Source organism: Gekko japonicus, unplaced genomic scaffold (genome assembly GCF_001447785.1).
Source record: "Gekko japonicus isolate JY-2015 unplaced genomic scaffold, Gekko_japonicus_V1.1 scaffold68, whole genome shotgun sequence".
Taxonomy (NCBI): Eukaryota; Metazoa; Chordata; class Lepidosauria; order Squamata; family Gekkonidae; genus Gekko; species Gekko japonicus.
The window spans coordinates 76,976-104,180 of NW_015169175.1; the positions used below are offsets into that span (position 1 = coordinate 76,976).

General features: G+C 42.6%; 1 protein-coding gene across 2 annotated transcripts in view; it reads left to right on the forward strand.

Annotated features, from left to right (window-relative positions):
* Positions 1–27,205, forward strand: part of EMCN (endomucin) — a 70,609-nt gene that overhangs the window by 34,366 nt on the left and 9,038 nt on the right. Inside the window, exons 4-9 of one of the 2 annotated variants that reach the window (XM_015415982.1) lie at positions 7,963–8,073; positions 15,713–15,781; positions 18,727–18,822; positions 22,323–22,373; positions 25,273–25,368; positions 26,722–26,746. In XM_015415982.1, coding sequence (XP_015271468.1) covers positions 7,963–8,073; positions 15,713–15,781; positions 18,727–18,822; positions 22,323–22,373; positions 25,273–25,368; positions 26,722–26,746 — 448 coding nt within the window. The remainder of the gene's footprint in view (positions 1–7,962; positions 8,074–15,712; positions 15,782–18,726; positions 18,823–22,322; positions 22,374–25,272; positions 25,369–26,721; positions 26,747–27,205) is intronic. The other variant, XM_015415983.1, reaches the window with a different exon arrangement.

A 27,205-nucleotide genomic window follows, 5' to 3' on the forward strand; every position in this document is an offset into this window, starting at 1 on the left:
AAGAGATGGTAGCCAGTGTCTCTTCGTTGAGAAGGTAGCAGTCCAGGGGCAACTGTGGTGTAACCACCTCTGCCACTCAAAGAGCAGCCTATTTTGCAAGTTTTATGTATTGGGACTGAATCATTCCAGGCCTGTCACACCAGAGACTGAGCTTGAAGCACAAGAACAATAGCCTACCAGGACTCTGAAAGTAACCAATCGAGTAGTAATGTTATGTAAATAGCCTATCATTGGGAGTGGGGTGTGTTTGGGTGTGGCAATTGCATGCTATTTAACAGAGCTGAGGCTCTGGAGACTTGTCTTGCTCTTGCTGGAATCACAAATAAAATTGAGCTGATCACTAGTCTTGAGCCGGCTCATCCATGGAACCCATTATTTAACAGCAAGGAAGAACTGGGACCAGCCACTGGCCAACCTTCTTAAGGCACCACACAATTAGAAAATGTCCAGGTCACTTAAAGGTCAATCTGTGACTAGCAAGGAAGTAAACAAGAAAGCGAAATGAAGGGTGGATATATTTTTGTCCCAACCACTAGGTACAACTTTTCAGAAGCAAAATAGACAAATAAGAAGTATCTCAGCAAAAATTTCTGTTATCAAATCCATTTTACAGTATTGTGTTGAAATAAATTACCTGCACTGCGGCACATTGTGCTGCATTGCTTTCCAAAGTAGTTCTTGGAAGCTCAGCTGCTGCCATTGAACAAATCCAGCTGTCTTTCAGCGACACTTTCACTGGTACCTTCTAACAAAAAACAGATCTTGCAGGTGCAGTTGCTCAAAACGATATTTCAAAAAGAAATGGAAGCATCAGAGCTTCTTCGGTGGAATCAGACAGACTATGTTTCAACAGATAATGAGGAAAATCCTCAGTTGCCCTAGAACTGAAGATGTTCTCCTATTAAATTTTACAAGTCCTCTCAAGGACTGGACTGGAACCTTTTGAGGCTCTGCTTTGGGTGCCCCTGCCTTCTGAGGTTCCGTAGATGGGAACCTTTTCATCACAGTCTAAAACTATGGAACTTTCTCACAGGAGATATTCATTTGTTTGATTCTGTCACTATATTCCACCCACAGAATTATTTTTGGTTTTATCTGGCGTTCCCTCAATGATCCCTGTCTCCTGCTCTGTTTTCAATGCTGGTTTTCTCTCTCTCTGTGTGTGTGTGCGTGTATACACACGCACACACATGCATATGCATATGTATACATATATTATGTTTTTATAATGTTTGTTTCAACTCTTAGTTGCCTTGGAGGCCTTCAGGGAGGCGGGTACAAATTTTGTAAATAAACAAAATAAATAATATGAGCTTCCCAAAATCAGCAAATATTTTGTACCAACCACGTCCTTGTTTAAATAGGTTTAGCCATGGTGAAAAGCTTACTGCCACTAGGTTATTTTGAATTTTTATATCCTTCAACCTAGTTTCCATGTTGTGAGTTGGCCTCAGTAAGCAAATAAGCAACCCAGAAAGTCCGTTTCCTGTTATAGTGTTCTCGTAGAAGGAAACCAAATGTTTTGAGAGACACTCGGTAAAATGTCTCAGAAATGTGTTCATATTTGAAAATTGGAAGTGTGAAATAAGCCTCCTATTTCTCCTCCAGATAACAATTAAGAATGGATTTTAGCCTTAAGATTTCTAAGGCTGCTGTGACAGTCCTTCTGCCAGGCAGTGGCCAGAAGCTGAGCTTTTGAAGTATTATGGCAAATATTTTCAATATGGTTTCCTGTCAATATAAACTTTAAGTCAGGGTAGATTTAAATGGCGATTTTCCAAAATTCACCAATACCAGGTTTGGAACACAGATTTGTTCAGCTCATGATGTTTGACTGCTTCTGAACAATGTCACCTAAAATGTTGTTCCTTGGCACCTCCCCTTTTTCTGCTCTTACACCTGAGAGGCTGAAATGACAGTGTGCCAGGCACTAGGAGTCTTGGGAAATGTAGGATTCCCAGGGCATGCAGGTCCAATAGTGTGGATGTCAAGCGTCCTAAAAGTGGCATGCCATAGAGTCAGCAGCGTCCTTTAAGGGCCAATGGCATCATTCACTACTTACCGCAACGCCAACCCTCTCCTCACCACACACTTCTGTTACCACCAAGTTAAACAATGCCCATCAGTATGGACATGAAGTCTCCTCCTCTCCACTGCTGTTCAGCAGTTGTGGCCTCACCCATGCAACTGCATGACCCATCACTGACTTCTAACTATCAGTGTTGTTAGCCATAGTCTCTAAAACAGCATCTTTATTAGGCGAATTGAATTTGAAAGTTGCTCGTAACTCTTCCAGAAATGGCAAATAGATGCATCTTTCTAGAGAAGGAATGATTGCCATCAAATTTGTGCTAAGTACTTCCTGTTTTCAAGTACTCAGTTTTATATACATGCACACACGCACGCACACAAGAAATATTGTTCACACAGATACACTGTAATCCACAAGAATGTCATACACATTTTGATGACTATATTGTTATAATTTAGGGGAGGCCAACCTTGTTGAGGTCCTGGACACTTCTGGAATTTTGAGGAGGCATAGTGAACACCACTATAAAAGGGCTACTTTTAGTGTTACCAACCTCCAGTTAGGGGGGAAATGGGGAGGATTTGCTCCCTATGCATCAGGATGAGATGCCAAGCCTGAAGACATAAGAAAGTCTGTGGCTGTGGTCACACGGAGCAGTAGCCACACTACCGCAGTGGAAGATAGGCGGATTTTCCGGGCATGATCTCACCGCCACATCTGGGAAGCGTAGAGCTCCCGTGGCGAACCCGAGGCTTCCCTCCGAAGATGCGCGGTTAAAAACTAGTACCTCGGAGGTTTGCTGTTTGCCATGCCGCGCCGCTTCTTTGGCGCGTCGTGTGATCGGCACCTCCCCCCTAACCACGGGACCTCGATGGGACCGCGAGGGGACGCCTGATCACGCAGTTGCACGTTATTTCACTGCGGGGCAAACAGCCACGCCTCCCCCCGCAATATCCGGCCCGTGTGACTGGGGCCTGTGTCTGTCTGAGCACACATGGCTATGATGCAGCTGCCCATGATGATGGCTTTGCTAGTTAGTCAGACGGTGGTCAGAAGCTCCTTGTTGGTTTGTTTTTCTGTTCCATTCAAGAATCTTTGGATGTTTCCCTGAAGTGGGCACCAGGAAACACAGTGGCAGGCTGTGAGCTCCAAATGAGCACCATACTATGGATCACAACTCTAACTTAGGGACCTAAATATTTTAGTATCCCTTCTAATTATGGTTTCCAACTGGCCTGAAGAAAAAGCCCTGTCTCGTTAATTGAGACTTAATGTGTGGAAATGCACAGGAAAAGCTTTCCATGGCATGGAAGTAAATTAAATCACCTGAAGTGTTGCAATTTATTTATTTACCGTCAATTACCATATTCAGAAATACAGCAGAATAAAAATACATTTCGATATAATAGCTAAAAAGTTTGACATCATTAAGATATACAATGCATCACATTGCAAGGATAAAATATATCAATTGTCACATTTCAAGAATTAAAAAAATGTATATTAAATCTAAAAAAGCATAAACTCAAAACCAGAGAGGAGAAGTCTGAAAAAACAGGTCCGTTGTTTGCTTCACACTTTACTCACCTGGGCACAAAACCTAGCTGTTACCTTAATGATAGCTGGCATTTCATCTCTCAATAGTTTCTCCAGACTTTCTCCAGACCTATCTGTAACCACTACTAGTTCATCCAAAAAAAGGAAGAATTGTCTTATCTCAAATTTCTTTATAAAAAGGGCAGCGGATGAACACATGTCCCAATGCTTCCACCTCACCTAGCAAGCAGGGACAAATCCCTTCCGAATATGGGATCTTCTTATATCTTCCTGTGATGGCATTACATCACTTCTAGCCAGGGTAGAAGCCCTCTTGTGTATGGGGGGGGATCTAAAGTTTTAAGATATTGGGTCATTGTCATGGAGTATCTAGATTTTGCAGGAGCCCTAAAGTTTGGAGTTTTCATTAAAACTTGCAGCCACTCCAGATTTCTCAAGATCAATGGTCTGTGACAAAAGGGCACTAGGTGAAAGGCCCATTCTTTCTAAACTACCCTCAACTAAGTGTAACCATCTTGACTGATAGAAATCTTACATTATTAAGGGAAGAAGGCCTTTTGGATTTATTTGTGCCCTAAGCCACTAAAAAGCAGAGGCCAACAGAATTCTCACCTCAATTCTCATTTGTCCTGTTTCTAGGCGAAGAAGAGTTAGGAACACCAGGGAGAGGAACTGTAAGATGGCACAAAGAAATTTAGATTGTATTTTTTCAAAGGAGTATAGACTAGTGGCTGAATTACCTAAAACGGTACCATAAAGAAGCTGAGATATTACTTTAGCTTGAAAAAGCTTCAGCATAGCAGGTACATATGATCCCACTTTGGAGCGAAAGAATCTCAGAATTGTGTATGTAGCTCTCTCAGCACACTCTACCCTCAGATTACAATGTGCTGTGTTAGATCCAGTCCCCTGATATATGACCCCAAGGTAAGTAAATTTCTTAACGTGCTCGATTTTGTTCCCCTTCATTGGCCATGCCCTCTTTTTGGATACCCACCAAATGTCATGACTTTGGTCCTGTCAGAGTTAACTGTGAGATGTTCTTTGCCACAATATGTGGTAAAACTATCAAGTACCCTTCGAAGTTCCAGCGGCATTCTTGATAATAGGACCGCGTCATCTGCATATAGCAGTATGGTTAAATGATGTGAAGCAAGTTTGGGGGGATGGAAATCGGAGTGTGTCATATAATTGACAACATCGCTTAGATAAAGATTAAATAAGGTAGGAGCTAAGAGGCAGCCCTGTCTTACTCCCTTAAAAGTTTTAATTGGTTTGGTGAGGTGTCCTAATGGCCTATATCTCACCCTAAGGGTAGATTCATCATGAAGAGCACGAATAAGAAACAGTAGTCTTTTATCTATATTAGACCACTCTAATTTTTTCCATATTCTCTTTCTTGAAATAGAATCAAAAGCTGCCTTTAAATCAATGAAGGCAGCATATAGAGAAGTTGGACCTCTGGCAGAATATTTCTCAATTAATTGTTGAAATATCAAACAGTGCTCTATAGTCAATCTTTCTATCCTAAAGCCAGCTTGTTGTTTTGGTATGATCTTCTCTTGCTCCAACCATATTTCCAGCTTATCCAATAAATGCCTTGAGTATAATTTACTAATAATGTTTAAAAGACTAACCGGCCTATAATTCACGGGATCATTTTTATTACCCTTTTTTTTATAGATAGGGACTATGATCGCTGTCTTCCATTGCTTAGGAACACAGCCAGAATTATCAATATATGTGAACAATATGGCAAGGAACTGTGCCCACCAGTCTGAATTTTCTTTTAAAGCTTCAGGTGGAATGCCACCTGATCCCAGGGCCTTCCAGTTTCTTAACTGCACAATATGTGCTTTTACTTCCTGCAAAGTAATCAGAGGCTATAAAGGGAGAATCTCTAGTGCCTTGGGAGGGATATCCAGGGTGTGATCATCATACAGCCTCTGAAAAAAGGTAATATGTAGATCTAAGGGTGAGGATGATTTCAGTTTCCTTTCATGAGTAAGTCTCCAAAAAGGGCAGTGTTATTTTGACTTACTGCCTGAATAAGAGCCTCACATGACCTTCTAGAATACTCTTTATTTTTCTGTTGTATAATTCTTTTATAAAGTTTTTTTTTACTTAGGAGAGTAACTTGAACCTCAGCGCTTTTCCCCAGATCATTACCTAGAGTGAGTGTGTATAAAAGATTCATCTCTTTTTTAACAACAGAACACTGCTTGTCATACCAAGGTTTAGTATTTCTACAAATTGGTCTAGCTTCACAACCCAATGGCACAGTCAAAATGGTAGCCATCTCCTGGATCAAGTTCTGATAGGCACTTAATGGGTCCTCGTTGGAATTGGTATTTGTAAATGGTGTGATATATTTTTGTAGGTTTTCTGAGTTCAAAAAATCTTTTATTTTGCACCGGAGCTTATTGGCCCATCTTAATCTTTTACCATATCTGTTAAGTGACATCCTATTAAGCCTCTGTTAAAGTGTCAGAAAATTTTTCCAGGCCCCATGGCAACCCTACTTCTGGTCTTTTTTTTTTAAGGAGAATACTTAGTCCACATAGATGTATTGTTTCATCGAGGGCGTAAAAACAGGTTGGTCCCATCGACTGGAAGAGCAGGATATCAATATCATAAATAAATTCAATGAATTTTCAATGAAAATAGAAAGCTGCACAAATGGAAATGGGTTCAGAAGAAGAAGAGAAGAGATTGGATTTATACCCCGCTCTTCACTACCCACGGGAGTCTCAGAGCGGCTTACAAACTCCTTTCCCTTCCCCTCCCCACAACAGACACCCTGTGAGGTGGGTGGGGTTGAGAGAACTCTGACACAAACTGCTCTTTTTCAAGGACAGCTATGCCAGAGCTTGTGACTGACCCAAGGTCACATCAGCAGGTGCAAGTGGAAGAGTGGGGAATCAAACCCGGTTCTCCCAGATTAGAGTCCGCACACTTAACCACTACACCAAACTGGCTCTCAGAAGCCCATCCAGATCTCCCCTTTCATCGGTCTTCCAGTTGAAATTGCAGCCTCAATAGCTAATTTATTTTCTGAATTGTTTCATGTGATTCTGTTTCATTAGCTGTTTTCTAGTTTGCTTTAGATGACAAAGAAAATTTAATTTTTTAAATGCATTTTGTAATTAGGTGTAATGTGGAGTTACATTCCAAAACGGAGTGAAAATTCTGTTCAGACTGCTGGCTGTCATTCTTTTAGAAGATTGATTGCTACTTAATTGAATGGGATGGTCAGCTGATATTTCATCGATGGCAGCTAATAGTTAGGAGATGGTCTGCTGATAGCTGGGAATGAGATACTCATCAGAGCTTGAAGAAGGTGACACTCCTTTAGATGAAGGGAAGTGGCAGAGAAATTGTACATGCAAGGAACCAATTTAACCATGAGGACTGTTAAAGAAACAGCAGGCAGATTGCAAGAAAAGCTATGAAGAGTAAAGGCTGAAGGAGTGCAGGATTTCTCACTCTTCTGCTATCTAATGTGGTCTAGTTGATCTTGACACCATAATCCGGACAGACAAAACAAAGTACTTATTCACAGAACCATATAATTAACTAGTGGAACTCAATCCTACAGGGAATAGTGATGACCTCTAGGTTAGATGATTTGAAAAGGGAACTAGAGGATAGGTCCATTGAGAAGGGCAGGTCCATCAATGTCTGTTAGTGAATGGGACCTCCATTTTCAGAACTAGAATACCTCTGAATGCTAGGTACTGGGTGGGCAGCAAAACGGGCAGGCTTTGACTTTTGTGCGTGTGGACTTCCAAGGTATTTGATTGGCCACTGTGAAAAACAGGAAACAGACCTAGAGGTCATCACTACATCCTGTGGGATTGAGTTCCACTAGTTAATTATATGGATATATCTTCGACTTTATCCAGCAATTCCCTTATATTTTGTTGCAGGAATGTCTTTATTTATAGAGTGCCTGAATATTTGTAAATAAAGGAAATGTTACAAAGACATTTGCAAAGATGTCTCCTCCTCCTCTTCCTCCTTGTTGGCTGCTTGGAGTAGGGAAGAAGAAACTATGTTGTCCTCTTGTTACTGTGGCCCCTTATACCATTTTGATCATAAGGATCTCCCAACCCTCCGAGAGGATTTTCAGGACAAGCGGTAGGGCGCTGGGTGAAAGGGAAGATGGATTTCCACCAATGCTTTCCATAAGCTTTCCACAGGATCCAATCCAATTAGTGCCATAGGAATGAATTCAGGGAATGTATACCAAGAAGCTAAAATAATGGTAAATGTAAGGCAGATGTGATTTTAGGGAGAAACCAAAATGGAGACATAGAGTAGCAGATTACATTGATCTAGAAAGAGTCTAATGTTAAGTTATGTGTCTTCAGTTTCTTCATTAGGAAGTACTTCTATATCATCTTCTAAAGAGAATAAAACCTCTCAAACAACATCAACCCCTGTAGAGATACTATCAACTACAAACAATAGCAGCTCTACAAGTAAGTATAACATTTCTCTGTTTTATTGTGGAATTCATTATAAACTAAACTTGGGGGGGTAATTGCTTTGAGTTGTCAAATATAGACAGTATACTAGTTCAAGAGATGAAATTTTCCAAGTCAAGGTAACCATGTTTAGGCTGTTTTTATTAGTGATATAGTACTAGCCATATCATTTAATAATATTTTATTATTAATGTTTTATATTTGTTGTTTGTTTTTATATTGTTTTTACCTTGTTGGTTTTAATGTTGTAAGTCACCGCAAGACCCTTTGAGTGAGCAGTGACTAAAAAAATCTAATAAGTAAAAACTAAATAAAGTAAGAGGACTTCCCTACCCTCTGAGTACTGTTAAGAGGCATTTTTAACGTGGTAAGTTACATGAATTAATGAATACTGCTGGGTGAAAATAATCTTTAATTAGTTATAATAAATGTAAAATATTTTTTTTGAAAAATGATGAGCGACTGGAAATACAAATTATAGTGTGTCAGTAGATCTGCTCAATTGCCTACTAGTTCATTTCACATCCTGCTGGTAGGTTTTGAGCAAGGAGCCAATTACTCAGCAAGCTCTTTGGAGGCATCCAAGTGAATTTGGATACGTCCATTTGCATGAGTACACTGTTCTCTCACTTGATCAGACTCTCTCACCACCATCCTGCCCACCCATCTGCCACTTGTGCTGCCTCCATTTTTAAAAAGGACACCTTGGGCTGGATTCAGCCAGTTTGTCATCCAATTCCCCTCCTTACTATAGCCTTCCATTCCCACATGACTTTTGTCCATGCAGGTCTCATGATCCATAGCATAGCCTTTTGGTGGTCAAAGGGACCCCCCTTTTGCCTCAAGTTGAAAAGCTGGTCATATCCAACCCATAGTAAAAATCTTAAAATCAGTTTGAGATCTTGGAGTTGAGACTTACTACTTCAGTGTCTCAGGGCCAAAACTGACAAGATGTTTTAGCACTAGTTCTCTCAACCTGACTCTGATCATCTCACAGTCAGATATGACCAGCAGGAAACTGATGCCAACAGATTTGGGTCAGGACCATAGTGTAGGTGGGGTGGCGAGAATGTAATTCAGCAACCTCCACCACCCCCAGGGCTGTTTTCCCAATACGAAATGATCATGGGATGCTTCGATTTGCCCAACTGTACATGTGCCCCCAGACCCGATTCACACCAAAATGTTCCCTCTCAAGCTGGCTGCATGCAAGCAGAAGACGAGAGGCAGCTTTAGAATAAAGTCCACATGAGGCTTATTGCTTTAAGAAAGGAAAAGATATTCTTTATTGGTAAAGAAGTCCATAGTGTCATTGGAAAGGCAAGGTAGGCATTCTTTCTAACTAGGAGATGGAGAGGGATTCAGAGGGCACTTGCTGACTGCTTGGAAGTTGGAGGGAGAGCACAAAGAAAGGGAGGGTGCCAGAAGTCCCTAAGAATAGCAATGTGAGAACAAAGAAGTAGCAGCAGAAGAGATAAAGGATAGCAGACAGAAGGATTTGACCTGTTCGCCTTGCTAGCTCTAATTCCCCTTCTCCAGTAAAGGTAAAGGTTCCCTTGCTCGAAAGCCAGTCGAGTCCGACTCTAGGGTTGCGGTGCTCATCTCCGTTTCAAAGCCGAAGAGCCAGCGCTGTCCGAAGACGTTTCCGTGGTCATGTGGCCAGCATGACTAAACACCAAGGTGCACGGAACGCTGTTACCTTCCCACAGAAGTGGTACCTATTTATCTACTTGCAATTTCTTGCTTTCGAACTGCTAGGTTGGCAGGAGCCTTCTCCAGTACTTGGCGCAAATAGGGACTGCTCTGTCCTTCACTTCCAACAGTTTGGATCTCATTGTCCACTCATGAAGCCAGCTAATCTTGAAGTCAGTACTTGTCATCACTTCTCAGATAGAGGCTGCTGATGGCAGAGGTGCCAAAAAAATGCATTTGATCTGATGGCAGTCATTTGGTGGAAGCATCTGTCTGTGCAGGTGCAAAGAGAGAACAGAAAGCAAGTGATTCCATGCTGTGTACAAGTTGGTTAATTCAATGGCCCTGAGGCAAAGTGCCATTGGTAAATGCGGCAGTTTTGTTCTTGAACTGGGCGAAAACATAGCTGCAAACTGCAACAACCAAATGGCTACTGATCAGCATGGTACTCTGTGCTTGTGAGAAACTTTCATAGGGAACGTGGAGGGGATCCATTCATGCACCCTCTCTGCATGTCATCAAGGGGGGTGGGTTTAATCGAGATTTGTTTGTCAGTCAGGCATGTTAACTGTGAAGTTCATTGCCCAGTGCTGGCATAACTACAGTCCAGATGGCTCTCACTGGGAAATATTGTGCTCGCTGACGCCTTGCATATATACCAGTCCTGGTATTAAAATACAGCATTCCCATTTAAATGGAAGAACACCGTCTGAATCTTGTACAACAGTGTAGGATCTACTGCTCATTCTGTCTTCAAATTCCATAGTCAAAGAGAATATAAGACTTCAGTTATGGAAAGTGCAGCCAAGTTGCAGCCAACTTATGCCAACCACATAGGGCTTTCAAGGCAAGAGATGAACAGAAGAGGTTTGCCATTGCCTGCCTCTGGAACTTCCTTAACTGTCTCCCATCCTAGCACTAACCAGGACCAACCCTGCTTAGCTTCCAAGATCCAGTGAGATCAGGCTATCTTGGGCCACTCAAATGAGAGCATATAATACTTTATGTCTGTAAAGTGCCGTCAAGTTGCAGACAACTTGCAGCAACCCCAGCAAGGGGCTTTCAAGGCAAGTGAAGAGCAGAGGTGGTTTGCCATTGCCTGCCTCTGCAGAGTCTTCCCTGGTGGCCTCCCTTCCCAAGTAATGATCCTGCTTAGCTTCTGTGATCCAAGGAGATCAGGCTAGCCTGGTCCATCCAGATCAGGGCATGTAATACTTTAGCCACCTGCAAAAGGTTATTTCTATTTCAGTCTTCTGTCAACCTGCTGGGTAAGTGTAAGTTTTTCCTTGAATGGCTCTGGAATGCCACTACAGCATATGAGGCAGAGGTCATTTCGAGGGGGATCGCGGGGGATCGCAGTTCCCCAGGGTGAGGTACGGGGGGTGGGGCACATGACGAAGCCCCACCCCCTGCTTCCGGCTGCCCCGCTTCCGGCCCTCATTCAGCCAGGAGGAGCCAGGAGAAGAGGGAGGGTAAGTTGCTTCCTCCCTGCCTCTCCCCACCCTTGCCTGCCTGGGGCCAGGGAGGGCCTTCAAGGGGCTTCCTTGCACTCCCGCCGACGGTGGTAGCCGGGACCATTGGGGGCGGGGTGTGTGGCCTTATGACACATTTCCGGTGATGTTAGGGGGTGTGGCATATGCTAATGAGTTATGCTAATGAGTTCCCCTAGCTCTTTTTCTACGAAATGACCCCTGATATGAGGCCATTGCTACTGAACACAGTAGATTTTTTAAAAAAGAGAGCAGCACACAGAAGAATTGCACATGTAGCTATCTCAAGTTAGCATATTGTTGAAAGGTGATCTTTTCTTTTATGCTAACCCATAGCCCATGGTTTCTCTTTTTGCTGCAACGAAGGAAGGAAGGAAGGAAGGAAGAGGAAGGAAGGAAGGAAGGAAGGAAACATTTCACACAGCTTTATTGATGCCACTGAAGTGGTCCAGTGGGCTCTTGTTTTTTTACTGATGTATTTACTTTATTTATATCCCACCTTTCTCCCCAGTGGGGATCCAAAGCAGCTTACATCATTTTCTTCTCCTCTGTTTTATCCTCACAACAACCTTGTAGGGTAGGTTAGGCTGAGAGTCTGTGGCTGGCCCAAAATCACCCAGCAAGCTTCCATGCCATGAGTGGGGATTTGAACCTGGGTTTCCCAGATCTTAGCCTGAACGCTTTAACCACTACACCAAACTGGCCCTCCAACCTGCATTTCACACAGATCCTGATAAACAGACACAGACCCCTGCATGCGCATTGTGACTCCTTTCTCTTTAGGGATCTTCCTTATAGTCTTTTTAAACAAATATTTATTTATATATTTTAATGTACATAACATGTAAATGCATTATCAATCAATAAACACTTTACATTGAGTCTGTTATTAATCAGTATTGTTTAACCAATTATATAATCTCAACCATTTTTTCAAAAAAAATCCCCTTTCCTTTGAATTAACAAGCTTAATTTATCCATTTCTGCTAACGTTAACAGCTTTGAATTTATCTCTTCCCTACTGGGAGTTTTTTCTAATTTCTAGTATTTAGTTGCATACATTTTGTTTAAGGTGAAACAGACATAGTTCACAAAATCCAATCTTTGGATTTAATTCTTGTTACTCTTTTAAAAAAAAAAAAATATCCGGACATAATCCAGTGAAACCCGGTCATGGCTGAGGCTGCAACTGAATGCACAGTTAGATGGGACTTACTTCTGCATACATCTGCACAGGGCTAGCCTGCATGCGCCGTTGAAAGAAACTGATTAATTTAGAGGAGCCAGGGCTCACCAATGGAGCACATAGGCTTGTTTCAGTTTTTATCTATTCCAGATGCATTTGATTATGCTTCACAGCAGGGGATTTCAGACTCCTCGAACACTAGCCTCAAACTCCTCGAACACCCACCAAAAGAGAACCTGTGATAAACACTGCAGAAAATGAATCCATCCCAAGAACTGAGATTTGACAGCTCCCTTAGAAAGCTGTGCACATGACAGGAAAGCACAGTGTCCTCTTTAAGCAACACAGAACATTTTTCCCCTCCTCCACTGACTCAGCCAATCAAAACAGCGGCTATCTTTAAAAAAAATTCTGCTCAAAATAAAGGGCACCTTCTCTGTGTCTTTCCCTTAAGTCAGTCTTCGATTATCTGAATGAACTTCTGAACACTTACATATGACTTTATTGCTGTATTTATCAAATGTATACCCTACCACTCCCTTGACAAGTGAGGCTTGGGGTGGTTTACATCAAATTAAAATACAATTCAGTAAACAGTCTTAAAAGCAATCATAATAGTAAATATACCGCACAATTTAAAACCAGCTATATAAATCTCCTATTGAACATGGCTGCATCCAACAGTAAAATGACCTGGTGGAAACAACAGAAGAATCACAAGACACACTCAATGACTAATTAAAAGCCTGTTGGAGGAGCTCTGTCTTTCAAGCCTTGAGGAAATAACAAGGTCCTGCAGGGCATATGTGTTCGCTGGCAGAGCATTCCACCAGGATGAGGCCACCACAGAGAAGGCCCTTGCCCTGGTAGAGGACAGGCAAGCCACTCAAGGGCCAGGCATCTATGTATGTTTCGGGGAAAGGTAGACTATGCATTGGTTGGAGTCCCAGGCAAACTAGACATGATTTTGAAAAAAAGAGTTGGGTCCATACAGCAGCTTTGGGGAACATCAGTTTAAGTATAAAGGGGAGCCCAATGGTCTCAGAACATTGCCATGGGGGAAGGAGAGGCTCATGCTGCTATTTCTGCACTGGAGCAGTGCTGCGGAGGGGTACTTTCAGGTGGGCAGCCATGCTCATTTGCAGTAGAAGAGCAAGATTCAGGTCTAGTAGAACCTTAGAGACCTTAGATATCATACTCAGGGTATTATCTTTCAGGAGTTAAAGTACCCTTCATCAGATACAGTGCTGGGAGGGAGTTATTTCTCCATTTTCACTGTTGTGCATGCATGGAACGCTCAACATGGAGTGGCAAAAATGGCCAAATAATTCTGCCCCAGCATCGTTTGGCATGAAAAAAATGGTGGGGGGAGGCAGGACCACTCCTCCTCTCATGGTGGCATTCTGAGCCCAATTGGACTCCCTCCCCTTTATTCTTTTAAACTGATGTTTCTGCAGCTGCTGCAGGGAGACAGAGTTAAGTCCAGAGTTCCTGGACTCAACTCTTTTAAAAAATATCATGCCTAATTTGGCCATAAAATGTGGGAGACTGAGGTTCAAATCCCCACTCTACCATGGATGACCTTAGGCCAGTCACATGCTCTGAGCCTCACCTACCTCACCTAGAACAAAATGGTGAAGGGGCGAACAGTATTGTAAGTGGCTTTGGGTCCCCATTGGGGAGAAAAGTGGAGCATAAATATCTAAATACGTGTATGATTATATAAGGAGTTACCACAAGATCTTCATTCACTGTTCAGCTCTCTACCCAAGCTTCATAACTTACCCTGCAAACATACATACCAATAAATAGAATGCGAGCTCCGCTCCCAGTCTTTCCCCCACTTCTCGTGTATCATTTTTACTATTCTTTAAAGATGTACAATATATGTACAATATATATATTTACATGTTTTTGGATATATGTCCATCCTTCATCCAACTTTCACACACACTGATACAAGTAGCCATTAAAAATCACACACAAAATAAAGAAGTCTGGAAACTGAGGAGAAAAAAATGTGCTGATCATGTTACAGGTGCTAGCCAATAGCTACCCCCAAAGCTGGGATTTTCCCCATTCAAGATGTACTGCAATAAGCTCCTGCAGAATATTTTTCCAGAGCTCATACTAGGAAAAGTTTGTTAATTTCCAGAGTTATGAAGATATTATAAAGTTATATTGTTTTACTTGTTGGTTTTATTGCATAAATGTGTGTACGTGTGCTTAAGACTACTGGTCATGCAAGCCGAAATAAAATATATATATAAAGTTATATCGGTGCCCACAGACAAATTTCAGAATTAAGCCAATGTTTGCTTGTTTCGGGGGGGGGGGACTAGAAAAGGGGCTGTGATCTTTGTAGCCCAGTCCTTTATATGTTGACTCAGGGACAAACCCCATGAATGTGGTGGGGTTAACTCTGTAGAATTGCATTCTAAACTCTGTTCCCCACAAACTGCTGCAGCATGGCTGCTGCTTGTGCCTGATCACATCAGTACTGTCTGCAACATGTGCTGGGCAGGTGACACACTTCCTTCCTCAGCCACTACTACTTCACACACACATGAAGCTGCATGAACTTTATACTGAGTCACATTATTGGTCCATCAGGGTCAGTATTGTCTACTCAGACTGGCAGGGGCTCTCCAACTTTTAACGCTGAGGACTTTCACATCATCTCTTACTTGGTCCTTTTAACTGGAGGGGCAGGGGACTGAACCATGGAACTTCTGCATGCAAAGCAGAGGCTCTTCCACTGAACCACAGCCTCTTACTTTCCTGGCTTACATGTATGGGGAGAAAGGGAAGGAGCAGGAGCTTTCCCATGAATTCCCAAAAGTTGCATCCAAGCCAGTCAGTGGCAGACATATTTTCAAATTTGGCTGTGGCAGATGTGTGATAACAGTATTCAAAAAAATCTCTGATCATTTGAATTTCAAATCACCACTGTGCTACTTCTTGTTCTGTGCATTCTTCAACAATGGGCTTTTTTGCGGTTTCTCTAACGCTTCAGGGAAAGCTGTTCTTGCCTCGCTGTTGTATTCAGATATTCAGTGAAGGTGCTTAATTTTACACTGTGCTTGCAGCAAAATGAGCTCATCTCCCCTCCCTCAAAAAAGTGGCTGGGACCAGAGGATGTTCACACAACATCGCTGGAGAATGACTCTGGTTCCCGCCTGCTTGCCTACTGATTATTCTTTTGACAAAATATGTTTTGAGCACAGCAGTTAACACACTGTCATTTATCTTATCAAAATATCAGCAGGTACTACCCATTCACTTCCACCGAGTAATGAGACAGCAGCATCCGAGTTGACACCAACGGCTATCGGTAAGACATCGTCTTGATAGTCTAATTCATAATCAAGCGTTGACAAGTGGCCCATTAAACAAGGACGGCATGCCGTGATGCTTTGTTGCAGTTTCAGGTCCCCTGCTGCTGACTTGGGCAGAGGTCTTTTACTACAGCTGGCTGAATAATAGACCTGATGAATGGCCACAGGGATATGTCAAAGGAGGCATATCCCAGCATGCTCCAGGAAAGCTTGCAAAGGGTTCTACCACAGAATGCTGAACCCCCAATGGGGCAGGATTTTCTGCTTCTGCCTCCTATTTCCAAATAAGGGTTCCCTGTGAAGGCTTCATAAAGCAGAGGACCTTTTGCTGGCACATGATATCTAATGCACCTCTAGCAGTGAGAGGTGGCACCATATGCGTCAGTGCACTGGCTAGGCTGGACACCCAAACAGCCCCTCCTGTCAGAAGCTTAAGACCACAGCATTTTTTCTTTTTAAATTTTTCTTCCCACCATAACTCACACCTTAGACATAATATGAAGCCATTTCATATCGATATATAATAGTGGTTTGTTGCTTTGTTTATTTTCAAAATATTTGTACCCTGCACACTCATTGCCCTTGCAAGGACACAAAAACATAAGGGTCCAGCAGCTAGTTAACAATTTATTCTCCACCAAACACCCTGTGGAACAAAGTATTCTTACTCGCTTTCCTGAATGCAGCAAGTGAAGGCGCCCCCACACTTATGCTGATAGGTTTTTCCAAAGGAATGGGCCTACCAAGGAGAAAGGCTGTGTAGGCAAGGATAATGTCAGAAGACAGAATGTGGAATTCAGTGCCGGAGGATGTAGTGATGGTCACAGGAATAAACAGCTTTAAAAGGGGATTAGACAGATTCATGGAGTATAGGTCTATGAGTAGCTACTAGCCATGGTGACTGAGGGACTAAAACTCTGAATCACAGAGCCAGGAGGCAACATCAGGGGAAGGTCTCGGCCTCTATGCCCTGTTGTTGGCCCTCTGGAGGAACTGGTTGGCCACTGTGTGAGACAAGATGCTGGACTAGATGGACCATTGATCTGATCCTGCAGGGCTTTTATGTTCTTAAGCCTTCCTGGGGAATGTAACTGGTGCATGGGAGTACACCAGAGGATTCTACAATCCAGGAAAATCCCACTAAGTGCAAAGAAGATGCTTATATGTACCCAAGCAGGGCTTCTGAATTTCTAAAAATAATATGCCATCTCCATTCCTTCTGTTCACTAATTAAAATAGATGTTGAAGACCTCTGAATTATTTTTTGTTTTAAAATCTTCTGGAACTGATCAGGGGCTACAGTTTAGCTGGGGGAAGGGTGCAAACCTTGTTGAGCATGAATCATGTAGTTGCTGGTTTGAGGTCTAGGCCTGGTGTACATTCAAGATTTCTTGAAAGCCATGTTTCCTGTAGCAATTAGCTTATAGTGGTATGATCTTTTTTTAATGCTTTTGTTATCATGGATCAGTGACTGGGCCATGCTGTTTCTGCTGATCATTTTTTTTCTGCCCAAAACACTTTTCTTTCAGGAGATCTTTTCCTTTGCAGCTTGAAGCTGCAAAATGGCCTCGGGTTACTATTTAGAATACACTGTTTTTGCCCAGGGCATTTAAAGAAGAAAGGGTAGCTTCAAAATAATCTGCCTGCATTTCTGCTCTAGGAATTCAAAGTGATCAAAGACCCTCCCAGGTATTTATTTGTGATGCTGCCTGAGTAACTGACATAAATGTGTGCGCACATGTCTGTGTTTTCTTCTACACAAAGCGAAACAGAGGCATTCTTAATGTAGACAAGGCCAACATATTTATTTCATAATGTGAGAACAAGCCCTTAGTGAACCCTGTTCTCTACTGTGATTTACACCCATGACAGGGAGAATTGCATGGCATAGGCCTTGCTGGGGCTGTACCACTTCAAAATAATTCGTGCAGAGGGATTTCCTGTTTAAATACTTCCCCCTATAATTTGTCTTATACAAACACCATAGTACGAGAATTAAAAGGAGCATAAAATAACAAAACACATTCAAGCACAGAAAATAAATAAATAACAGCAAATAATAATAATGTAAGACCCTGATTCTGGGAAAGATTGAAAGTCAAAGAAGAAGGGGATGGCAAAGGACGAGATGGTTAGATAGTGTTATTGATGCAACAAAAATGAAATTAAGCAAACTCCGGAGCACGATGGAAGGCAGGAGGGCCTGGCGTGATGTGGTCCATGGGGTCGTAAAGAGTTGGACTCGACTGTGCAACTGAACAACAACAAACAAACAAATAACAGCAAACAACAAAACCCAAATTAATCAATTAGCAACAAGCAAGACATTTATTCCAGAGTGCAGATCACAGAGCAGATGACACAACACTGCCTTGCCTGGCATCTAAAGGCCAGTAAAGAAGAGACAGGGCAAACCTCCATACTTTTAGTGCCACTACCAAGAAAGCTGTGTCTTGTGTGACCACACACACACCCTCAGCTGGTGTGGGAAATTCCTCAGGACCTCCAATGATCTTAGTGGTGCCACTGGACTCTACAGATTTCACTCATGGGTTTTAGCATCCTAAAAATCTGTGTGACAAAGACTAGAAGGAAGAAGTGTAACAGTGCAATCCCAAACAGTTTCTGCCTTGTACTGAATGGTAAGACTCAAGTTGTCGTACTTTCATTGGGAGTTATTTCTGCATTGACTCACTGAACCCTGCTGTAAATCATGGTGCGATTTACCACTGGGGATATTCCAGATCACATGGGATGTTTCCATGACAGTGACAGATGTTCCTAGAGGTATCTGTTGTTGGTGTGGATATTGTGCATGGTCTGTAGGATCCATGTGACAGAAACAGACTCCATGGAGTTGGGTGTTGAGAGTGACCATATGGAAGTGACTTATGGGACTATGTTTCACATGCTTCAACTGAGGGTTTTTATTTCTTTTCAGGTCCAGACATTACCACAACTGGAAATGTCACAGGGAATCAAACACTCCCAGAAAGCAAATCTCAAAATACAACACAAAGTGAGCCTGACAGTACAGGTGAGTTAAAGGAAGAGAGCCTGGTCTCCTAGCCAATATATAGCCACGGTTTGAGAGGCAGGGAAACGGGGTCATGCTTGTTTGTTCTTGACTGCTTCATTGATTACAGACTTGGGGTGCCAGAAGTCATGCTGTGAAATTACATTTTTGTGCACAAAGATGACATATTTACTTTGTAATGTGTGAATGGCCATGCAAATGCTGTTGTTGTTGTTGTTTCATCTCTTTAATAGGCTGGACCGGCCTTCAGCATTACCCACACACACACACACATACACACAGAGAATCACCTGCATGTGCTCACTTCTGGGTTCATGTGCCGCCTATGAAAGTCAGTTAAATGGAATCCCTTCCTATTTCCCTGGTTTGTGCCCACCCCTATATTCTGCTACATGAAAAATATTTGCTTGAAATATTCTAAATAAAACAATATATCCATAAATTCCAGACAGCTGTTATTGATGGGTTTAAACAAATGCAGAAGTGAGTGACTCCTATATTTGTAAATATAGCAAATGATTCATTCCAAGAATTTAAAGAAGAAGACGTGTGAGTTTATGAGATCTTTTGGAATTGTCCAAAGAACTGGATAAATCTTTTAATACATGTATAAAATCTCAAAATAGTTGAACCAGAGAACTGATACCAGGAAAATGTTTATTAAGCACAAGATTATCACATAGGCAATAGATGTCTGAAGTTCAAGAAAATGTCCAAGGAAACATGAATGCTAGATAATTTTTACAGAAATAACATCACTTGGTCAACTGTTGGTAATCAGCATAAGAGCAATGTTAACTCAAAGAGATTAGGATCAGATCAAAACTATCTAATTTTAATGAGGCCACTTCTGTTAGTGAATGGAACTGCATCAAAACCTCAACAAAGCATTATATAAAACATCTGGTATTTCCAGCAAATTAATTTTCTTAAACTATATTAATGCTTCCATCTAAAAACCTGTCAAGTAGAGAGAATTTATCCAGTGTAGGTCTGTTTTAAGCAAATGATATTAATCTTGCTTAAATTTATGTACTGGAAGTAGATTGAATATAAATGTATTGTGTTATTGTCAAGCATCTTGGTTTTCATTTGGAATGGCTTCAGAAGTTACAATGATGGGAAGGGAACAGGAAGTGCATGTGTTTCCCACTTCCTGTGTCCACCCTTGTCCCTCATTGCCCCATTTTTCCTGCAGTAAGCTGTGACAAACATCCCCCTAAGTTTTCATGAGGTAATACTTGCAAGCAAGGTAATTGCCTGGTTAAATTAAAAACAGGGAAATGATTTCAGTGTTATATGAAATTATACAGAATTATAATACTGACTGCTGTATCCAGTACCATCTAACTGGATATCATGTGATGATATATTAACATTTTCTCTTTCAGATAGGGAATGATATTTGTATTGGAAATATATAGAATTATATATTTAGAAGTACTGCTCTTATTACTATAAAACTGTTCAACTTGACAGCATGTAATGCACACCTACACACAAAGATTATGTTGAGGGTCCCTGCCACACGAGGGACAAAAAGAACGGGTAAAGTGCAGCTTTTAAAAGCCGCACCAAAATAGGCACGGGGCGGCGGGATCATACAGATCCCGTGAGCCGCCATGCAATTGCTCCCCGGCACAATCAGATGCCAGGGAGACCGGGGAGGAAGCCACAGGAGGCTGCCGAACTGCGCATGTCTGAGCATGCGCAGTTCGGCCACGACCCGTGGATGCGCTGGCGGAAGAACGCGCCGGCGATCCCACGGCCAGCTTTGATGCGGCTGTTCAGAAAGAACCACCTTGGTAGATGGTTCTTTTTTGTTGCGGATTATCGCCGGAAGGGCCGGATCAGGGATGGGCACGCAACGCTTCCCAGATGTTGCGGTGGGATCGCGCCCGTTTGCTCCATCCCCAATCTGTCCCTCTCCCGGCCCTAATCCTCTCGTGTGACCGGGGCCGAGGTATATCTTTTGTATATTTGTTTACACTTAATTAAAAAAAATCATTCTGCTTTAACATCAGGTACAATACCTTGTGTCTGTCATCACTGCAGTGATTATCAGCAGCCCAGGCCACAGTCAACTCAGATTCTAAAGCATTTACACATCTGTCTCAGACCTCATACAACCTGCTAATTCTTTTTATTTTAAAATACTCCGTCCCCTGTGTGTGTTACCATGATGAGAGGGAAATGGTGGTGGTGAGAAGGAAATGGCCTTAGGATAGTGAATATGGTCTTTGGTCTATATATCAGAGGTGTGCAACCCTGAGTAAAAGTGCTGACAGCAACACACCAGACCATTTTTATGGACACCCAGGACTCAGAGTCAGATCTCTGCCCATGCAACCAAGTAGCGTTGGCAGGTACTGCCAGTGGGGCGTGGGGTGGGGACTTACCAGAAGTGAAGAGAGACCTAGGATAGAGATTTGGGGACACTCTGGTATTTGGGCAAGAACTCTACGATAGAACTAATTTTTGTCATAGAGCCTGCGTTGCTGGGGGAGTGAAGACATTATTTTCAGAGTGCATTGGAAGTGACATTGCTGCATTGTTGCAACACCACCCTAGGCCTCCCTTTGCTGCCAGTAAGTCCCCCCACCAGCTGGTTGATTGGCTTCAGGGGAGAGGCACCTGGCAAGCCTTCCGCCCAGGCATCGTCAGCACTGCTGGGGCCAGTGGTGCAGAAGAAGGCAATAGGCATGATTTATGCCCATCATTGCCTCCCAGACCTACACAGCCACCAGCTGAGTCCAAGCATGTCTGGCCAAGTACAGCCCTTCACACTCCATTGGTTTGGAAGCACACTGGCATTTTTTTTTTAATCAATTGGGTCTACCTCTGGACTATACACTGCCATGTGAAATTTACATTGTCTCAAAACAGCTCATCTCATCTCATCTGTGTTTTAGATCTCCTGGTATACCCCTCGAAGAGCATTACGCTCAGCTGATGAGAACTTGCTTGTGGTCCCTGGACTGAGAGCTATCCAGCTGTCCTCAGCCAGGGCCAGGGTTTTTAGTGCCCTGGCCCCAACATGGTGGAACTCTCTGCCAAGTAACATCTGTGCCCTGTGGGACTTGTTACAGTTCCGCCGGGCCTGTAAGGCAGAGATGTTCCGCCAGGCATTTGGTTGAGGACAGCAACAGTGTCCATCATAGCTGGCACTCTCACCCCCTCAAGGCGGTAGCACAATTGGAAATTGGACTGCCATCTGTTTAAACTGCATTGCTATGATGAATTCTATTGTAATGTTTACTATTTTACTAAATTGTTGTTTTTAGTGTTTGTGGTTTTAGTGTCTGTTGTACACTGCCCTGTGCCCTACTTGAATATAATATTGAATTGAATAAATGATTCCTCTTTAGATCACAAGTGACAGTAGAGGAAAAGCTGGCTGCATTTGTGCTCGAGGACTAGTTATCTGTTCTTTTTTAAGAGCAAAGCACCTTGATAATGACCCGCAAATACTTAATTTGAATGACAGTTTTCTTTCCTAGGAAGCGACTCTGGAAAAACAAAACAGGTGCTGGATAGTTCCTCTTACATCAGTGAGTAATCTTGGTTCCTTCTTCCACCCAATTCCCCCTTAGTCGCTTTTGTGGGAAGAAACAGTTTGGCTTTAAGGTGGCTGACAAACTGGAACTGTCAGCCTCATCTCTGTACTTGGTGAGCCATGAACCAAAAACAATCCTCCTGTCTTGTCTGAGACTTCTCTGTACGAAGGAGAGGAGATAATCAGCCCTGAAACAACCCTGCAGTGCTTTCACCTTTGAGCTCCACATTTATTCGCGAGCAAGGAGGTCAACGCAATATAAGTGAGAAGCCTGAACCACAACACCCTTATGGAAGGTTGAGAAAACAGTACCGGCACCCAAATAGCTCACTGTCCTCAGACCTTTCCTTTAACAAAGAAAAAAAAAATTCAAGGCAACATTTTTGGCATGTACAGCCTTCTGGTGTTAGCCACAAGCTGTTGTAACTTTGATTGCCAACTGGCTGAGGAAATTCCTGGGGATTTGGAGGCAGTGCCTGAGAAAAGCAGAGGAAGCTCAGCAAGGATGTGATGCGGCTGTTTTTCCAGGGGGACTAATCTTGATAGTCTCTGTTAAGTTGCTCGCTTAACAAATTAGTCAGAGAGTGATTTAGCAAGAACACAACTTTATTCTTCAACTCGAACACAACTCCAACACGGATCAACATCTGATAGCCAGAACAGCCTTTACATTGCAGCTGTCCTGCTTTTAAACATTTCCGGCTAATGTAGCCACACCCACTGTACAAATACCAACCAATGAGGTTGTTCGTATAAGGACCAATTACGGACGTTCCCGCTCAGGGAGCTTGCTGTGAAGTGATTGGCTTGTTACTTCCTGGGCTAGCGATACGATTGGATGTCTTTGGATCCTAGCCCAGGACGAAGCTTTACATTACACTTCAATTAGATGTTTCACAACATGTCATGCATTCAAGGCAGCTTTGAATACACTACAGTCTGGAGATCAGTTGTGTTTCTTAGAGAACTCTAGGCCCTGTGCCGAGAATGGTAACCCTAACTGCTGGTATGCAGGTGCTACTGGCTCAGTGTATTGCGCAGTAATAAAACAGTGTGTCTACATTGTAGGGAGAGGTTTTTTGTAGTTAATTTTTTTCAAAAGGGACAGATATGTATGTATTTATGTGGAAATGTACATATATGGTTTTACCAAAGAGTTTTTAGTGATTTCCAGACAGGCATGACATCACTTCCAGGTTTTTCCCAGAAGTGATGTAACACTATTGTTGATGGCAGCCCTCACTGTTCTCATCTGCCTGGTCTCCTGCTGGTTTCCTGGCAGCCTTAGTAGAGGCACACAAAGTTATCTAAAGTAATTTAGGTATTTCTGCCCTAGCTATAAAGCCGATACTTGGTAAACCTCCTGCAACATCCTGATTTTTAGAAATATCAGGACATTTTCAGACACCACACAAATCCTGTCCACAAATCATGGTGGTAAAAAATAAGGCCAAGGCCGATGGTGCAAAATAAGGTAAAATTATATTTTACCTTGTCCTCTTTTTGAAGAACTACTGCAAGACAGACAGATTCCTCTGACAAAGACTGTTGGCAAAATGCATAGGGAATTTTTGGGAATTTTAACTGAAGGGGAAAAGAAGAAGATATTGGATTTATATCCCGCCCTTCACTTGGAGTCTCAGAGCAGCTTACAAACTCCTTTCCCTTCCCTTCCCCACAACAGACACCCTGTGAGGTGGGTGGGGCTGAGAGAACTCTGACACAAACTGCTCTTTTTCAAGGACAGCTGTGCCAGAGCTTGTGACTGACCCAAGGTCACATCAGCAGCTGCAAGTGGAAGAGTGGGGAATCAAACCCGGTTCTCCCAGATTAGAGTCCGCGCACTTAACCACTACACCAAACTACAATATAATTTTGCCTGATTTTGTACCATTGGCCTTGGCCTCATCTTTTATCCTGTGACAGTCCTTTTACTTTCTTCTTGTCACAAATCATGGTGGACACACGTACAATCTGTGTGCAACTGATTTTTCTTTATGCAGGTGTAGGCTTACACATGCATTGAGTGTCATGTTGAACACATGTATGGCTCATCGTATGCTTTAAATCCCGTATATATCCCCTACTGGTCACTAGTTCAAGCAGCCTTGAATCACAAGAAAAGGCGGCTTATAAATACTTTAAATACTAAATAGACAGTTTCATTTTTAAAGTGAATGTGTGTTGTCTTTTTCTTATAAACAGATTTACCTGCAGGATTTGCATGCATGCAACGTAATATGGGGAAAGGGCTAAAGAAAGCAGCAGTTCTAGCACAGAGCAAGTAAAATCGTTTAACAGGATGTAATGTTTATACACAGTTTTTTATACACACGTTTACACAAATTAGGACTCTGTGATAGGGGTTGTTAGCATTTCTTATAATTTTGCTGTTCTGAATCCTTGTGGGAAAGGTATTATTAAACCTTAAGGCCTGATGGTATGCATTCAGATGCAGGCTTTGCCACACAGATAGTTACTGCATGGCTGCAAAGCAGAGATGGGGAGAAAATTATCTTCTGTCATAGAGGCTGTAAGCCTGCCACCTAGGGGATATACATGGGCTTAGAAAAGCCTAGCAAGTTAGACAAAAGCCACAGGAAGCTGCCTTATACCAGGTCGGATCATTGGTGCCTCTGGCCACCAAACACTCTGCTGTGCAGGAACTCTGCAGGAAGTCCGGAGGAGGGAGGTGTATTTCTCAATGCCTGCTACCTTTAAATCGGAGGCGCCAGAGTTTGGACCTGGGAAAGCATGTGCTTTGCCTCCAAGGCCTGGCCCCTCCTCAAAAACGTGAATACTGAACTATGTTGTTTATTTTATCATTAAAAAAACACAAATATGGTTGATGACCAACACTAATTAAAATAAATGTTCCCTATTGCATGTTGCAGACATTCTTTTGCCAGTCATCATTGCTTTGATAGTAATAACCCTCTCAGTATGCATCCTGGTGGCTTTGTACAGAATCTGCTGGAAGACAACTCCAGGTCTGTATTCAGTATTTCTTTTCTTTTTTATTTTTTTAAATCAAGTATCTTCTGCATTTCTGGAACGCTCTCTGACTATGTAGAAACTTCTGCCTTGGCTTTGGATGGCCCTCATTATTGCTGCTTTTCTTATTTGCATGGGGCAAGCCAGCTTACTGTAAGATATAGAGAGAAGATGGACCCATGAGGACAAGAAGGGACCAATGAGGACCCTTGCCTCTCTCTCTGGCTCATCTCTGTCCAATCCCCAGCTCCCCTCCCCCATCCCTCTGGCACCAGTTCACATCCCCTTTCATCTTCTCTTCTCATTTACGGCCAACACTGACTGCAACATTTTGGGCCAGTGTGATACAGCATCCCAAAATGCCACCCAATTTCCAGGAGGGCTGCACCCTCTGTGCATGCTCAGTGGTTGCAATTAATTTTCTATTAGTTTATACCCATACATTTTAATTTTTGTATGTTGTTTTAATGGTATGTTGCCTCAAGCAAGACTCTGAAGAACCTGCATAGAAATATCCTAAATAAATAAATGAACTATTTTAAATGATTTTTCTGCCAACCTGGGGGCTCCCCAGGGTTTGCAGAACACCTAAATCACCTCTGTGGCTGGCCCCAGTGTGTGAATTTGCTTATCTACATGGGAGCCAGCCCTTGGTCATTGGATATAGGGATACTCATGGAAGTCTTTTTCGTAGCCTTATGGACCACAAATGTCTGCATCCCTACAGTGCTAGACTGCTCACAGTTAAACTGATTGGACAGTTACACTGATTTGGTGTAGTGGTTAAGTGCACGGACTCTAATCTGGGAGAACCAGGTTTGATTCCCCACTCCTCCACTTGCACCTGGCTGGATGACCTTGGGCAAGCCATAACTCTGGCACAGCTGTTCTTGAAAAAGAGCAGTTTCTGTCAAGAGTTCTCTCAGCCCCACCTGCCTCACAGGGTGTCTGTTGTGGGGAGGGGAAGGGAAAGGAGTTTGTAAGATGCTCTGAGACACCTTTGGGTAGTGAAGGGCGGGGTATAAATCCAATCTCTTCTTCTTCTTCTTCAGCTAAACTAGCTAAAGCAATTCCAGATCTTTAGGAGAGAAGCAGTATTTTATTCTTGTTCTTTTTGCTCTGGATAGTTCTTCTCTATGAACACAGACAAGCAATTCCATACCTATGCCAGAATTTGGAGAATGCTCATATCACAAGATTGGCTACTTCTTTATGTAAAATAAAACCTTCCTTCTTTCATGTAAAAGACTAGCAAATCAGGAAATCTAGGTGAGAACCCTTTTATCCCTGAACTATTAGCTGTCTAGTGAAGGAATCTTGAGATAATATGAATGTTCTTCTCCTTCCAGAGAGGCAAGAGAATGAAACTGAACAGTAAGTTCTTCTACTTCCTTGTTCCATCATGCTACAGCAATTGTGTTATAATAGTGATCTGTCTGAATGCTCAGTTGCTGAAAAGAACAATGGTATTAGATCAAACAGAGAGACGCAGCTGATAGCACAGCCTTCCGCGTTTTTGGTTCAGTGCTTCAGCTGCCCAATAATACATTGCCTCATCAATTACATGTTTTGTGCATTTCTCAAGAAACAGACCAGTCCAAAATTAATGCCAAATAATAGCTTTATTGTTGGCGAGAACAAGGCAGAACAGCGATGCCAGCATGTTGCCCGTGGGTGCCATTGTACCCACTAGTGTGTTCCCTGTTGCTCACGTGCTTCTTCCCCCAATCAAAGACCCATTCCTGGATTTATTCTGCTTCAGTGGAGTAAGAGGTGGACCAGAAGAGCTCAAGAGGAACCATCTTTGTGTCTGCAGGGAGCACCCATTTGGAA